At 54.4% G+C, this 12,939-nt stretch overlaps 3 protein-coding genes across 3 annotated transcripts; 2 read left to right on the top strand and 1 right to left on the bottom strand.

The window, feature by feature from the left end:
- Positions 1–1,094: 1,094 nt before the first annotated feature.
- Positions 1,095–9,289, top strand: EsH8_X_000163 (uncharacterized protein; the record flags this gene model as incomplete). Its single annotated transcript, XM_083274251.1, has 2 exons — positions 1,095–8,272; positions 8,356–9,289. The coding sequence occupies 2 exons, from the start codon at positions 1,095–1,097 to the stop codon at positions 9,287–9,289; spliced, it is 8,112 nt and encodes a 2,703-aa protein (XP_083119643.1).
- A 401-nt stretch (positions 9,290–9,690) lies between these two features.
- Positions 9,691–11,257, top strand: EsH8_X_000162 (uncharacterized protein; the record flags this gene model as incomplete). The annotated part of the gene is made up of 3 exons (XM_083274250.1): positions 9,691–10,260; positions 10,316–10,437; positions 10,501–11,257. The coding sequence occupies 3 exons, from the start codon at positions 9,691–9,693 to the stop codon at positions 11,255–11,257; spliced, it is 1,449 nt and encodes a 482-aa protein (XP_083119642.1).
- A 101-nt stretch (positions 11,258–11,358) lies between these two features.
- EsH8_X_000161 (SDR family NAD(P)-dependent oxidoreductase) lies at positions 11,359–12,340 on the bottom strand (the record flags this gene model as incomplete). The annotated part of the gene is made up of 3 exons (XM_083274249.1): positions 11,359–11,595; positions 11,731–11,981; positions 12,046–12,340. 3 exons carry the CDS (start codon positions 12,338–12,340, stop codon positions 11,359–11,361), a joined length of 783 nt encoding a protein of 260 aa, XP_083119641.1.
- Positions 12,341–12,939: the final 599 nt, after the last annotated feature.

Here is a 12,939-nt window from a genome sequence, read left to right as displayed (position 1 = left end):
ACGGTGAAGTCGTTGCAATTCGGCGTTGTGAATTTTTGGTGACGTGGGTAAGGTGTATGATCTTTGAAAACCCCGTACGAATTATAGAATGGGGCCTTCAAGTTTCCAACTCTTGCTCGTAGCAAAGACGTAATCTAACAGTTGCTTCCATTCGGCATCGTCAAATAATCGCCTTGGGGACCAACTGGATATCAGAAACCAAACATGTTGACAGTTGACCGTCTGATGATATATAGAGTCCGGTGCAAGATCACGGAGAAGCAGATGAGGAGATGAAGGACGGCTGGTGATCAGGCACTCAAGACAATAGATATGAAACATCGCCCTAGCTGCCGACAATTGTAGTGTTCCTTCAAAAGTTTCCCGTTATACCATTCCTGAGCCCCCAGGTTTTGCTTATTGCTGAGTGAGGTCCGGCCAATCTTTTGCCTGCCCATCTGCGGCTGGAAACGCCACAACCCGACGGCTGGCATTAGGGGTTCCCCCTCCCAATCAACAAAAGCTAGTTTCGAATTCCGGCCTATCAGTAAAGTAGAATGTTCTCATCTGATGCAGGTTCGCGACAGGGGCTCAGAAAATTGGCGCACCCCTCACCTGTGCCTTACAATGCTCGTCGTGAAGTTTGGCCTTGTACCGGTATGGTGGATTCGGTGTGGTTTTCAGCCGATGACCATCAAGGACATATGATTCGAGGGCTGATAAAGTGAAATAAAGAACAATATACCTGCACAGCCCCAATAATGAGCTGAATCCTTCTATTGTTGCATATGCACCCCGTTCCCGGTGTGACACAAGTAAAGCAACCATGGCCTCTGCTTCATGATATCAGTCAGCTATCGTGGTGTTATCCAGGCTAGCATCGGTTGCCCAACACTTGAATTAAGCTTCAGTCGCCCATCTTTAACCCACAACATGTGGTCAGCATCAACGTAAGAATGCTTCCAACAAGAAATTACGGCAATCGCGGGGCTGAAGGGTCCTCGTCTCATAGAGAATATGGGCGGGGAGCCGGAGAAGATTCGTCACAGGCGAGCGCGGCTCAGTCTCAACATCCATCAGTGACCAAAAATGAGGACCACAACAACACACCCCCTATGGGCAATTCGCCCTTCTCCTTCCCGTCCATATCCCTACCAAAAGCAGGCGGGTCCATTCGCGGTATGGGCGAAAAGTTTTCCGTGAACCCATCCACGGGCACTGGAAGCTTCGTGATTCCCGTCGCCACGAGTCCTGGAAGAAACGGAAACGGTGTGCAGCTCAGCCTATCTTACGACTCGGGTTCGGGCAACGGACCTTTTGGGATGGGCTGGTCCCTCTCGACGTCGTCCATCCGCCGAAAGACGGACAAGGGAATCCCCCGATATTTTGACAATGATGAGTCTGACGTGTTTCTGATTTCTGGCGCTGAGGATCTGGTACCTACATCGGAGTGGGATGCGCACTCTCAACAATTCGGCGGGCGCAAAGTTGGGACTCGTTGTGAAGGGGGACGCACTTTTCGTGTGTTTACCTACCAACCCCGGATCGAAGGAAGCTTCAATAAGATCCTCCGTCTCACCGATATAGATACGGGCGAGATCCACTGGGAGGTCAAATCCCCTGAGAACACGACAACGATTTTTGGGGATTCCGAAAACTGCCGCATCTTCAATCCGAATAAACTATCGGAGGTTTTCGAGTGGCTTCCATCGCGAACCTACGACCAGAAGGGCAATCTCATTATCTTCAGTTACAAAGCGGAGGATTCCGCAGGTGTTAATGGCGATGTATCTCATGAGAAACATCGCTCAGCACTGTCACGGTCAGCACACCGATATCTCAAATCCATCAAATACGGAAACACTGTTTCCCGTGTCAGCCCAAGCTTTTCAAACGGCACGGACTGGCTGTTTGAGGTAGTTTTCGACTATGGAGAGCATGACGAGTTCGTCCCTACAACTTTCGAGTGTCGGCCTTGGCCCTGCCGAGCAGACCCATTCTCTTCTTACCGGTCTGGCTTCGAGATCCGACAGTATCGTCTGTGTCGGCGTGTACTCATGTTCCATCATTTCCCCGACGAGCCAGCCATTGGTAAAGACTGTGTGGTAGCGTCGTTGACCCCATCGTATAAGACTGTTGGGCGTGACGAGAAGACTGGGCTCGCAATCACCACGGCGATCAAGTCCATCACTCATGAGGCTTGGAGGAAGACAAGGACCGGGTACGACTGTAAAAGTCTGCCACCAGTAGAATTTACGTACTCAGAGGCAAAGACGGCCGAGATTTCTCAAGAGCTTGACAGTGATTACCTCACCAACCTGCCGATCGGTTTCAACGACACTACATACCAGCTCATTGATCTGGAAGGCCAGGGTCTCACCGGAGCAGTTTCAAAAGTCGACGGTGGCTTGATTTATATCCCCAATCACGGCGATGGCAAATTTGGTGCCGCAGAGACCTTGCTGAGCGTCCCTGGCTCGACCTTTTCTTCTAGTTCGACGACTTGGATGGATCTCACTGGAGATGGCAAGATCGAGCTTGTCAAATTCGACGGTCCCACACCCGGCTATTACAAGAGGAACTGGGATGAAATTTCCGGCTGGGACTCATTCAGGCCCTTTGAGTTGCTACCGAATATCTCATGGAGCGATCGCAACACTAAATTCGTCGATGTCACCGGAGATGGGCTTGCGGACGTCTTGATGCTCGACGACAATCTCATGTGTGTCTACCATAACTGGGGTAGTAAAGGCTTTGGAGATCCGGAATACTCACACCCTCCTCTCGACGAGGACCACGGACCTCGTCTTCTCTTTGCGGATGGCGTCGACACCATCTACACGGCCGATATGACTGGCGACGGTCTCGCAGACCTTGTCAGGATTCGATCAGGCGAAGTTGCATACTGGCCGAATACTGGATACGGTCGATTCGGCAGCAAAGTTGTGATGAATAACTCTCCATCCTTTGACTACTACGACCAGTTTGACCAGTCCCTCTTGAGGCTTTCTGACGTGGATGGAACTGGGGCGACAGACCTGATTTACCTTGGCGGGGACACTCCAACCATTTATCTGAATCTTTCTGGCAATGGCTGGAGCAAGGGCAATCCAATCCATGGCTTTCCGACTGCCAACAGTGCTACAAATGTTCAGGTGGTTGATCTTCTCGGCAGAGGAACAGCCTGCCTAGTATGGTCGTCGAGCCTGCCTGGGGATGCTGGACGACAAATACGCTATCTCGACCTCATGGAGCAAGGCAAGCCATATCTGCTGATTTCGATGGAGAATAATATGGGGTCGGAAACATTTGTCACATACACGAGCTCCAGTGTCTTTTACTCCAGAGACAAGAAGGCTGGTCGGCCATGGACATCCCACTTGCCCTTCCCCGTTCACTGCATAGAAAAGTCGCAGACGATAGACCGCATCAGTGGCAACATCTTCACCACACGCTACGCATATCACGATGGTTACTTTGACGGCGCCGAGCGTGAGTTCCGTGGGTTTGGCATGGTTGAGGCCTGGGACACGGAGCATTATTCCAATTTTGACCCCAGCCAGCGGCTTCACTCCAATATTGACCCAGTGTCCCATATTCCTCCGATTCTTTCCAAGACGTGGTTCCATACAGGGCAGTTCCAAAATGACCGCTGTCCCACAAGATACTACCAGCATGAGTACTACTGCGATCTTCATCTTCAGCCAGAATTGTCCGAAATGGAGTTGTCGGAGACACTGTTCCCCACAGCCCTACGCACGCCTTCAGGCTCGGTCCCACATGACTTGAACTACCAAGAACAGCAAGAGGCGTACCGGGCTCTAAAGGGTTCCAGCCTTCGATCGGAGGTATACTTGGTGGATGGCACCGATCTCGAGAAAATCCCAGTCAGTGTCACGCAGGCCAACTTCGTAGTCGAGCAAAGACAGCCGCTCGGCGAGAATAAACACGCTGTATTTCTCATTCACCCAAAGGAAGAAGTCCAGATGCACTACGACCGCAAGCTGTATCACGTTGGCCCGAAGATGCGCTTGGATCCGAGGGTTGAGCATTCCATGACTCTAGAGGTCGACTTTCATGGAAATCCCCTCAAGACTGTTGCCATAAACTACGGCAGACGCTATGACGACCCCAATCCGATTCTTGAACCTGAAGATCGAGAGCGACAGCGCCGCACGTTCTCCATGCTTACAGAAACGAGCTACACGAACGTGATTGACACAGAAGCGGCTTACGTTCTTCCATTATTGGCAAGGTCTACAGCTTACGAGATTATCAATATCACGTCTGTAGTGGGCGATCAAAACCTGAACTGCCGCTGGGTACCTTTTGAGACTTGTCGTCGAGTTGCCTCTATTCTATCATCCGGCAGGTTCGATGTTCCGTTTGTAAATTTTGAGGGGCCTTATCCATCTGCTACCAGACCATATCGGCGCATTGTGAAGAAGAGCCGGTCAATTTACAAGAAGGATGATCTATCGGGGCCCCTCCCACTTGGCGTCATCGAACCCATGATGTTGGCATGGAAGAACCACGACCTCGTGTTCACCGACTACCAGGTTCAGGCTTTCATTGACGCTGGGAAGCTCAAGGAAGATGAAATTGAGCAGGTCTTCCGCAGGGAGGGAGCATATACACGGCTCCCTGGCGAGGACGGCTGGTGGTCGGACTCCGGTCAGGCCTTCTACTCGCCGAACCGTAGCGATCCCCCAGAGGCGGAGTTGAAGCAGGCCAAGGAAAAGTTCTATCTATTTCACCGGTCTCGCACTCCGTGGGATACTGACGAAGCTCCGACCGAGACCGTGTATACCTATGACAAATACGGACTGTTTGTGCAGAGTGTCATGGATCCTTATGGCGGCACAGTCTCAGTCGGCGAGCGAGACAAAGATGCGAAAAAAGGCATTACAAGGCCCGGCTATGACTACCGTCTGCTGGTTCCTTTCATCGTCATGGATGGTAATAGGAACCGAGATGAGATCGCGTTTGACATTCTTGGCCAGGTCGTCGCCACCGCAACAAGAGGGAAGCCCGAGGACAGCGACGGCGATGACATTAGCGGAATTAAGACGGACCTGACTGAGAAGGAGATAAAGTCGTATTTTCATTCGCCACTTATCCAAGCGTCGGACCTCCTAGGATTGGCAACAATGAGGGCGGTCTACGACTTCCATGCCTTCTACAGGAGTAAACATCTCGAGAATCCGCAGCCGAATTGGTCGTCGAGCATTACCCGTGAAACACATGTGTCAGACCTCGAAGAGGGCACCAATTCCAGAGTCTTTGTTGGATTTTCGTACGTTGATGGCGTCGGCGGGCCGATCCAGGTGAAATCGCAGTCCGAGCCGGGGCCATTGGAACCTGGGGATGCGCTTGAGAAAGAAAGCAAAAGAGGAAAAGAGGAGAAAACATTTGTTCACCATCGATGGATCACCAGCGCTTGGGTCATCAACAATAACAAAGGAAATCCAGTCAAGAACTACGAGCCGTTCTTCTCCGACACGCATCACTTCCAGGACAAGGCAATTCACGGTGTTTCGCCCATCTATGTCTATGACTCGCAGTCTAGAACTGTGGCCATCATAAACCCTGACCATACTTGGTCAAAGGTTGTCTTCACTCCCTGGGACTGCCAGGCCTGGGACAAGACCGATACGGTCTTAATCCCCAATCCCGGACACGACCCAGATGTGGGACCATTCATCAAGAGGTTTCAGAAGCATGAGTACCTCCCAACGTGGTACGAGGAGCGAAAAGACGGAAATCTCGGAGCAGAAGAGCAAAAGGCAGCCCGAGCATCCGCACTCAGTGCTGCAACGCCGGCCATCTCATTTGTCGATGCGATGGGGCGAGAATGTGTCAAATTTGAAATCCTTAGATCACCTGCCGCCGAAAACCCCTCGCAAGCGGGGAACGACGAGATCCTGAGGCAAGCCTCCTATGTCGACATCCAAGGGCTTCCATACAAGGTCCTGGATACACTTGGAAGAACAGCCAGCCGCGTGGCGTACACCTTCTCCAAAGTCCCTATCAAAGAGGAACACATGGATAACGGCGAGAAATGGACATTGAAGGCAGTTGACGGGAGCACACTGCGCACATGGAACGCCCGAGGTCAAGTGTTCAGACCTGTCTACGACAGAAAGAGAAGAGTCGAAGCCCTGTACGTCAAGAACAGCGGAAGCGGCTGCAAAGACTATCTCGTGGAAAAGACCGAGTTTGGGGACTTGCTACCTGATGGAGAGGCGAATAACTCTCGCGGCCGGATCGTGAAGTCGTTTGACCAGAGTGGAGTGACAGAAATGCCCACGTACGACTTCAAGGGGAGCCCCTTGAAAAGCACCAGACAACTTGTTGAAACGACCCACGGCATCATTGACTGGGGTAGTGGGGAGGATGTTGAGCTTGAACCAACGTCATACGACGAAGCCATGAAGAGCAATGCGTTGGGCCATGTCATATGGACCAGGCTTCCGGATGGAACCGAGACTACATACACTTACAACGACCGGGGCATGCAGGAGACAGTAACAACAACTCTAGCGAGCGACAAGAAAAACAACAACAGCTCGACGCAGGAAGTGATCAAGGAGATCAATTACGATGCAAAGGGGCAGCGAACCAGGATTATGCAAGGTAATGGAATAGAGACGAGATTGTCGTATGACAAGCTCAGTTTCGCAGTAACTAGGATTGTGACGTCTAGGCGCGTCATGAGGAGCGACATGTCTAGTAGCGGGAGCGGAAGCGAGAGCAGCTCCGCCTCGCTCTCGAAACACCGGCGCCGTCGCCGCCGCCTCCGCCGATCCGAACGGCTTCAGGACTTGCAATACACATATGACGCCGCCGGGAACATCGCCAACATCAAGGACGATGCGAAGCAAACCATCTTTTTCCGCGGCCAACGGGTCGAGCCCTCGCAGTCATTCATCTACGACTCCATCTACCGGCTAGTGGAGGCGAGGGGGAGAGAGCATGTCGGGCAGATGGCGGCGTCAAAGAATGGAAGCTATAACCTTGGGCATTCAAGCCCGCCGGGTGGGGCGACGGGAGACCATGTCCATGACGGCAAGGCCCTGGCACGGTATATCGAACGGTACCAGTATGACTCTCAGGGCAACATTATTTGCATGCATCACGAAACGCCTGCAGAAAGTCAATCGTGGACGAGACACTATGAATATGACGAGCCAAGCGCCATTGTTCCCTCGGAAAAGAACAACAGACTTAGCCGGACCCGCTTGGGGAGAAACACCGAAGTGTACAAATACGACGGGCCGGCTGGCATCACCGGCTGCATGACGTCCATGCCCGGCCGGCCGACACTGGAATATGACTACGGGGACAAGATGGTTTCATCATCGTCCCACTCTCTGCAGGAAACGGGTTCCGACAACATTGGTGACAAAGACAATCCCGAGCAGACCTTCTATCAGTACGACTCGACCGGCAAGCGCGTACGCAAGGTGACGACGCGCCAGACGCCGAACGGCAAGACACTTCGGATCAAGGAGACGATCTACATCGGCGGGGCCTACGAGATCTTCCGGCGCTTCGACAGCAACGGGGATGTCACCTTCGAGTCACACAGCCTCACCATCGCGGAATCTGGACGGCGGCTGCTCCTCATCGACCACCGCACTATAGGCTCCGACATCCGCGCCCCGGATACCGTCTATCGCTACCAGCTGGCCAACCACCAAGGCTCGGCAACGACCGAAGTGGACCAGGACGCCAACATCCTCTCGTACGAGGAGTACACGCCGTACGGGGCATCGTCGCTCCGCTCGACATTCGGCCAGACCGAGGTCCCCAAACGCTACCGGTTCCTCGGCAAAGAACTCGACGAGAGCGGGCTGTACCAGCTCGGCGCGCGGTACTACGCAGCCTGGCTGGGGCGCTTCACGTCCGCGGACCCGAAAGGCGCGGCCGACGGGCTGAACCTGTACCAGTACGCGCAGTCGAACCCGGTGATGCTGGCGGACCCGGGCGGGACGCAGGCCGGGCCCGTGGACTCGGCGCTCGGCTGGACGCAGAAGGTGCTGGCCGACCGGCGCAACCTGGTGCGGCTGGCGCGCGAGAACCTCAGCAGCGCCTTCAGCTGGCGGTCCAAGCTGGGCACGAACAACAACATCTTTGGCGACCGCGCCACCAAGGACTTTGTCCGCATGCTGCAGAACAAGGCGGGCGAGGCCGGGGCCAAATTCGCCCAGTTTGAGGAGACGTTCGGCACCTCGCGCATGGACGCCCTGTTCCGCGAGGGCGGGGAGGCGGGTCAGATTGCGGCTGCCTGGTATGTTTCCGTTTACTTGACCCCTACATGTGTGAACATTCTACTGGAGACAATAGAGGGACTGACCATCGCAACCCACGCAGGGAGCATAAACTCGTCTCGGTAGGGTACTACTTCAAAAAGAGCGGTGAGTTCCGCAAGGGCAAGGCGGACCAGTTCGCCAAGGGCCTCGCCGGCTGGGTCGCGCAGTATGAAAACGCGACAGCCAATTTGGGAGGCGTGGGGCCGAACCTGGGCGTGACCATGAAGAAAGTCGCCGAGGGCGGCAAGGATGTGGAGGCCTTCATGGAGAAGGTGAAGGCGGCGTTTCCCTCGCGCGCCATCGAGTTCGTGCAGGAGACGGCACCCGATCTGGTGCACGCCCGCGGCGAGATCGACGCGGCCGCCAAGATAGCCAGTCCCATCAGCAGGCAACTCCTGCTCACGGGCACCAAGGTGGCCAAGGCCGTCGCGCCCGTAGCAGCGGGCATCGGCAAGGTCGGCCTCGCCATCGCCAAAAAGGTTGGCCCCGCTGCCGTCGCCATCGGCATCCTCTCGCTGGCCAGCACGGCCTACGCCGCCGAGACGGGCAAGGAGTTCCTCGGAGGCGCGCCCGCGAAGCCCATGACGGGCGGCGAAAAGTTCCAGTACGGGCTCGATGTCGAGAGCATGGTTGGGTCCGGCGTGGTTGTGGGAGCCAAGTTGGGGTTGGCGAAGGGCGTCATAGGCGCAGGGACAGCCGCCGGTGCGGCGGTGGCAGCGACGGTGGTGGGAGGTGCGGCAGCCGGAGCAGCCGTGGGGACCATGGTGCAGGAGGCATTGGAGCAGCCGGCGGAAAAGTTGCTGGGCAAGGATGCCGGGGCGGTGGCGGCTGCGGGAACAGGGCTCCTGGCTGGCGCCGCGACCGGCGCTCTGGTCGGAGCGGCCATCGGGACTGCGGTGCCGGTGGTGGGAAACGTGGCCGGCGCCGTCATCGGAGGGGTTGCCGGCGCGGTGGGTGCCGGAGCGAAGATGTTGATTAACAAGTACTGGAACTAGTATGCCTTCTGTTAAAAATTGTTATCTTTACTTGCAAGACTAGGATGCATCTCTAATTGACGCTGGGGTGAATTGAATATGCTGTGGTCCGTGTGCTAGGGCCTGCAAGGCGGTTGCTACGGACGAACTCTTTTCAGCATGGTCGAAGAGGTTTCTCCAACGAACAGACAATTATCATTACTAGTGCGGAGCGCCGAGCGATCCCATTGCCCCCTTTGTTGAGATCACGTGACATCAGATCTGTTTCCCGGCTTACGGTCAGATCCTATCATCATGCGCATTTCCTCTCTTCATACCTAGGTCCCATTAATTTGGTGGGTCGTAACATACCTGACAAGACAAGGAACAAGCAGCATATCGGTAATACCGAAGACCAGGTCGCTCCAGAAAACCACGGTACCATGATGAAGCTCAAGTTCAAGGTGCAGACCGCATCGCTGGACAAACAAGCTTCCAAGCGCGAGGACCCGCCCTTGGCGTCGAGGCTCACCTTTGTCAATGTCGACTGCCCGATGCAGATCAAGAGCGCGAGCACTCAGCGCAAGATTCGTAGCCATGTCATGACGGAAATCGGCCGTTCGAGACGAAGAAAGAATGGGGTTCGCTCTCCAAGCAGAGGCAGAAGCGTCACTGTGGCATCAACGTCTGTGCCGTGTTCTATTCCGTCCTACTGGGGTGAAGTCAGGGTCTGCATCAACTACGAACGGCTCTTCAGGGCCATGGATATGGTTTCCGATGGGCTTTTGACTCTGGCTATGGCCGATTCGGCTCATAAATTCCGCGAAAATTTGGATAGGAAACTCGAAGATACATTGCAACATAATCCTCAGTCGGAGCAAGCATGGTCTCTGGACGAGATGGAACAGTACACGGAATCCCTCAGTCTCGTTCGCAAATCCATTGTCGCACCAGACAGTCGGGCAAGTTGCTACGCCATCATTGGCACCATCATTTGCTTGGCGGTTTTTGATGTAAGGAGACTATATTCATGTGACCGGCAATTCGGTCTTGTACTAACTAGAGCAGATGCGTGTCCAGAATCGCGAAAGATGGGCGATGCACATGAAGGGGTTGGAAAAAGTCGTTCAGCTGGGCGGTGGGGTGCAGGCACTAGACTCGTGTGCACCCGTGCGACAGTCGTTGTTCATGTGAGAATACACCTATCTCTTACTCTTCTATTAGGGCACCTTTTCTGACCATGTACTCAATAGTGCTGATGTCCTCGGCTCACTGGTGAGCGACGCACCTCCACGGTTCCAGGCGCCACGGCATTTCTGCGTGTTGCCCTCTGCGAAGCAGTCCTATCTGGAATGTTCGCAGAGGCTTTTGGCATCCCAAATATCCGAGTTGAACGCGTCGCTCGACGAGATAGCAATCGTCGTCATGGACAGCGCCCTGAGCTCGGCCTCGCAGCTCGCGACCTTGCTCAATGATACCTGGAACGCCAATAGGATGACGTTGGACCTGCTGATTCCGGTGTGCATGCTGTTGCACGACGTCTTGTCACTCCCAAGGATGACACGATGCGTCAGCCCAAATCCGGAGGCACAGGACGCGACGCTGCGAATCACGCCAGTCTGTGCAGTCGTGGAATTGGTCCGGTTGTCCGTCCTCGCTTTGCTATCCACCGTGGTAACCACGACCTCGGGCGACAATCTGTTCCGTGTCGCGCATTCCAGTAGCCACATTCGGCAACTGCTGACGCATTGCGAGACTGGGGTTTGGGCAGGCTGGCCGGAGCTGAAGTTGTGGGTGCTAATCATTCAAGCATCGATGGAGGAAGAATCAGCCAGAAGCTGGTTCGTGGACAAGATCGTGGACGCCATGTCATTTCTATTGCTAGAGTCTTGGGATGGCTTGATGTCTTGTCTACGTCAAATCGCCTGGGTAGAGAAAGCGGCGATGGAGGAGATGGAACAGCTCAGGCTTGATATCGAGGCGCGTCTGGCACGCAGTGCTCACGCATGACAACGACATTGGGGGGCAAGAGGTTTGTTAAGTGAGTCTGCTGGCAGGCATTGCACAGAATCAAGTTCATGGTTGGCTCCAAATCAATTGTTGTGGTCGCTCTAGCGTGTAACTCCTCCATTGACGCCAATGTACTGGCCGGTGATCCATCTGGATTTCTCGTTGACCAAGAGAAGTACGGCATCGCCAATATCCTCAGTAGTTCCGGCACGGTGTTCAGCCCTCGTCAGGGCTATCTCCGTGGCCATGAGGGCTTCCTCGTGCCCCTTTGGGTATATGTCGGTCAAAACTGGCCCGGGGGCTACGGAGTTGACGGTGAGGCCCTTGCTCCGGCCGAGCTACGAGAAGAGCAAACAGAGTTAGCGACATGCCAGACCCAAGACCCAGCGCGCATCTCGACGATTTGAAAGCCATCCAATAGGGGAGGGGAGTATTCGAGGCAAAGATGATTGATGAAAACTTAGAAAACGTACCTCTTCGGCCCAAGACCACGTCAGGTTGTCCAAAGCTGCCTTGGACGCGGCATACGTGGAAATGTTTGCGTTGCCCCTCTTGGAAGTGGTAGAGCTGATGTTGATGATGCGGCCGCCGCGGGGCATGTGCGGTACGGCGCTGTTGACCATATAGAAGGGACCAAGAACGTTCACCTGAAATACCTTGGCCAATAGTTCGACATCGGGCTCGTCGGTAATTGCGCTGAAGTAGCCGACGCCGGCGTTGTTGACTATACACGAAGGTCTCAGTTTGACTGCTGCGAAGAACGCTTAATGCATTGCTGCACCTCATACCTAATATGTCAATACGATCCGTCTTGAAGCCTTCAAGAGTCTTGTTGACAAGCTCCCGAGCTCCTTCGATTGTGTCTACGGCAGCTTGCACGGCGATGGCTTGGCCGCCGGCTTTGCGCAAGGTCTCGCAGACATTGGCGGCGCGATCCTTGCTGGACTCGGAGACGTAGTTGACGACGACGGACGCACCATTGCGGGCGAGGGCGAGGGCGATTCCTGCACCGATGCCATTCTCACGGCCGGAGCCAGTGACAATGGCGATTTTCCCCTGGAGACTAAGAGTATCGGCCGTCATTTCGGTTGCGGTGAAGAAACAAGAGAACACTTTTCGTGCAGATAAAGGTAATTACAAGAGTTGAAAGTCGATTGTTTCCATGAATAGAGCAGATTGGGGAGGCATTGTCGGCAAGAGAGTTTTCTGAATATTTATACCCCTTGGTGCTGAGCACGGAAACCTCGGAAAGCCTAGTGATGATGATGATGAGGGCCCGGCGTCGAGTCGGTTCCTCCAACTCAGGCGCGAGACTAGCACTGTATGGCGTTGTGTCAAATTTTGTTTCCCCACTGGCCGAATTTGTTGAGAACGGCTGTTGATGGAGACGAGAGTTCTCTTCAGCATCCTCGCATGTGCTTTTGTTTTTCCATAATTAGGGATGCGGAAACCGAAATTTCCTAATTAGGAAAACGCTGGTGCGTCATATGGCGGCCGCGTACCGATGTCGAGGTGGGGCGGGGCATGTTTGTGCTCGGGTTGCACGTTGGGGGCTTGCTCTAGTAGGATAACTGTGCAACTATCTCGGACCCTTCCGGAGGTCCGTGGGCCAGATGGTCTTATCCCCATTTGTGGGCTATGGGGTGGGTACACCAAATCCCTTGCCCGCATTGTGATCGGCA

The sequence above is a fragment of the Colletotrichum jinshuiense genome, chromosome 10 (genome assembly GCF_051148585.1).
Source record: "Colletotrichum jinshuiense chromosome 10, complete sequence".
NCBI classification, from domain to species: Eukaryota; Fungi; Ascomycota; class Sordariomycetes; order Glomerellales; family Glomerellaceae; genus Colletotrichum; species Colletotrichum jinshuiense.
Note: the sequence above shows the minus strand (reverse complement) of the source record. Positions and strands in the feature narration are given on the sequence as shown.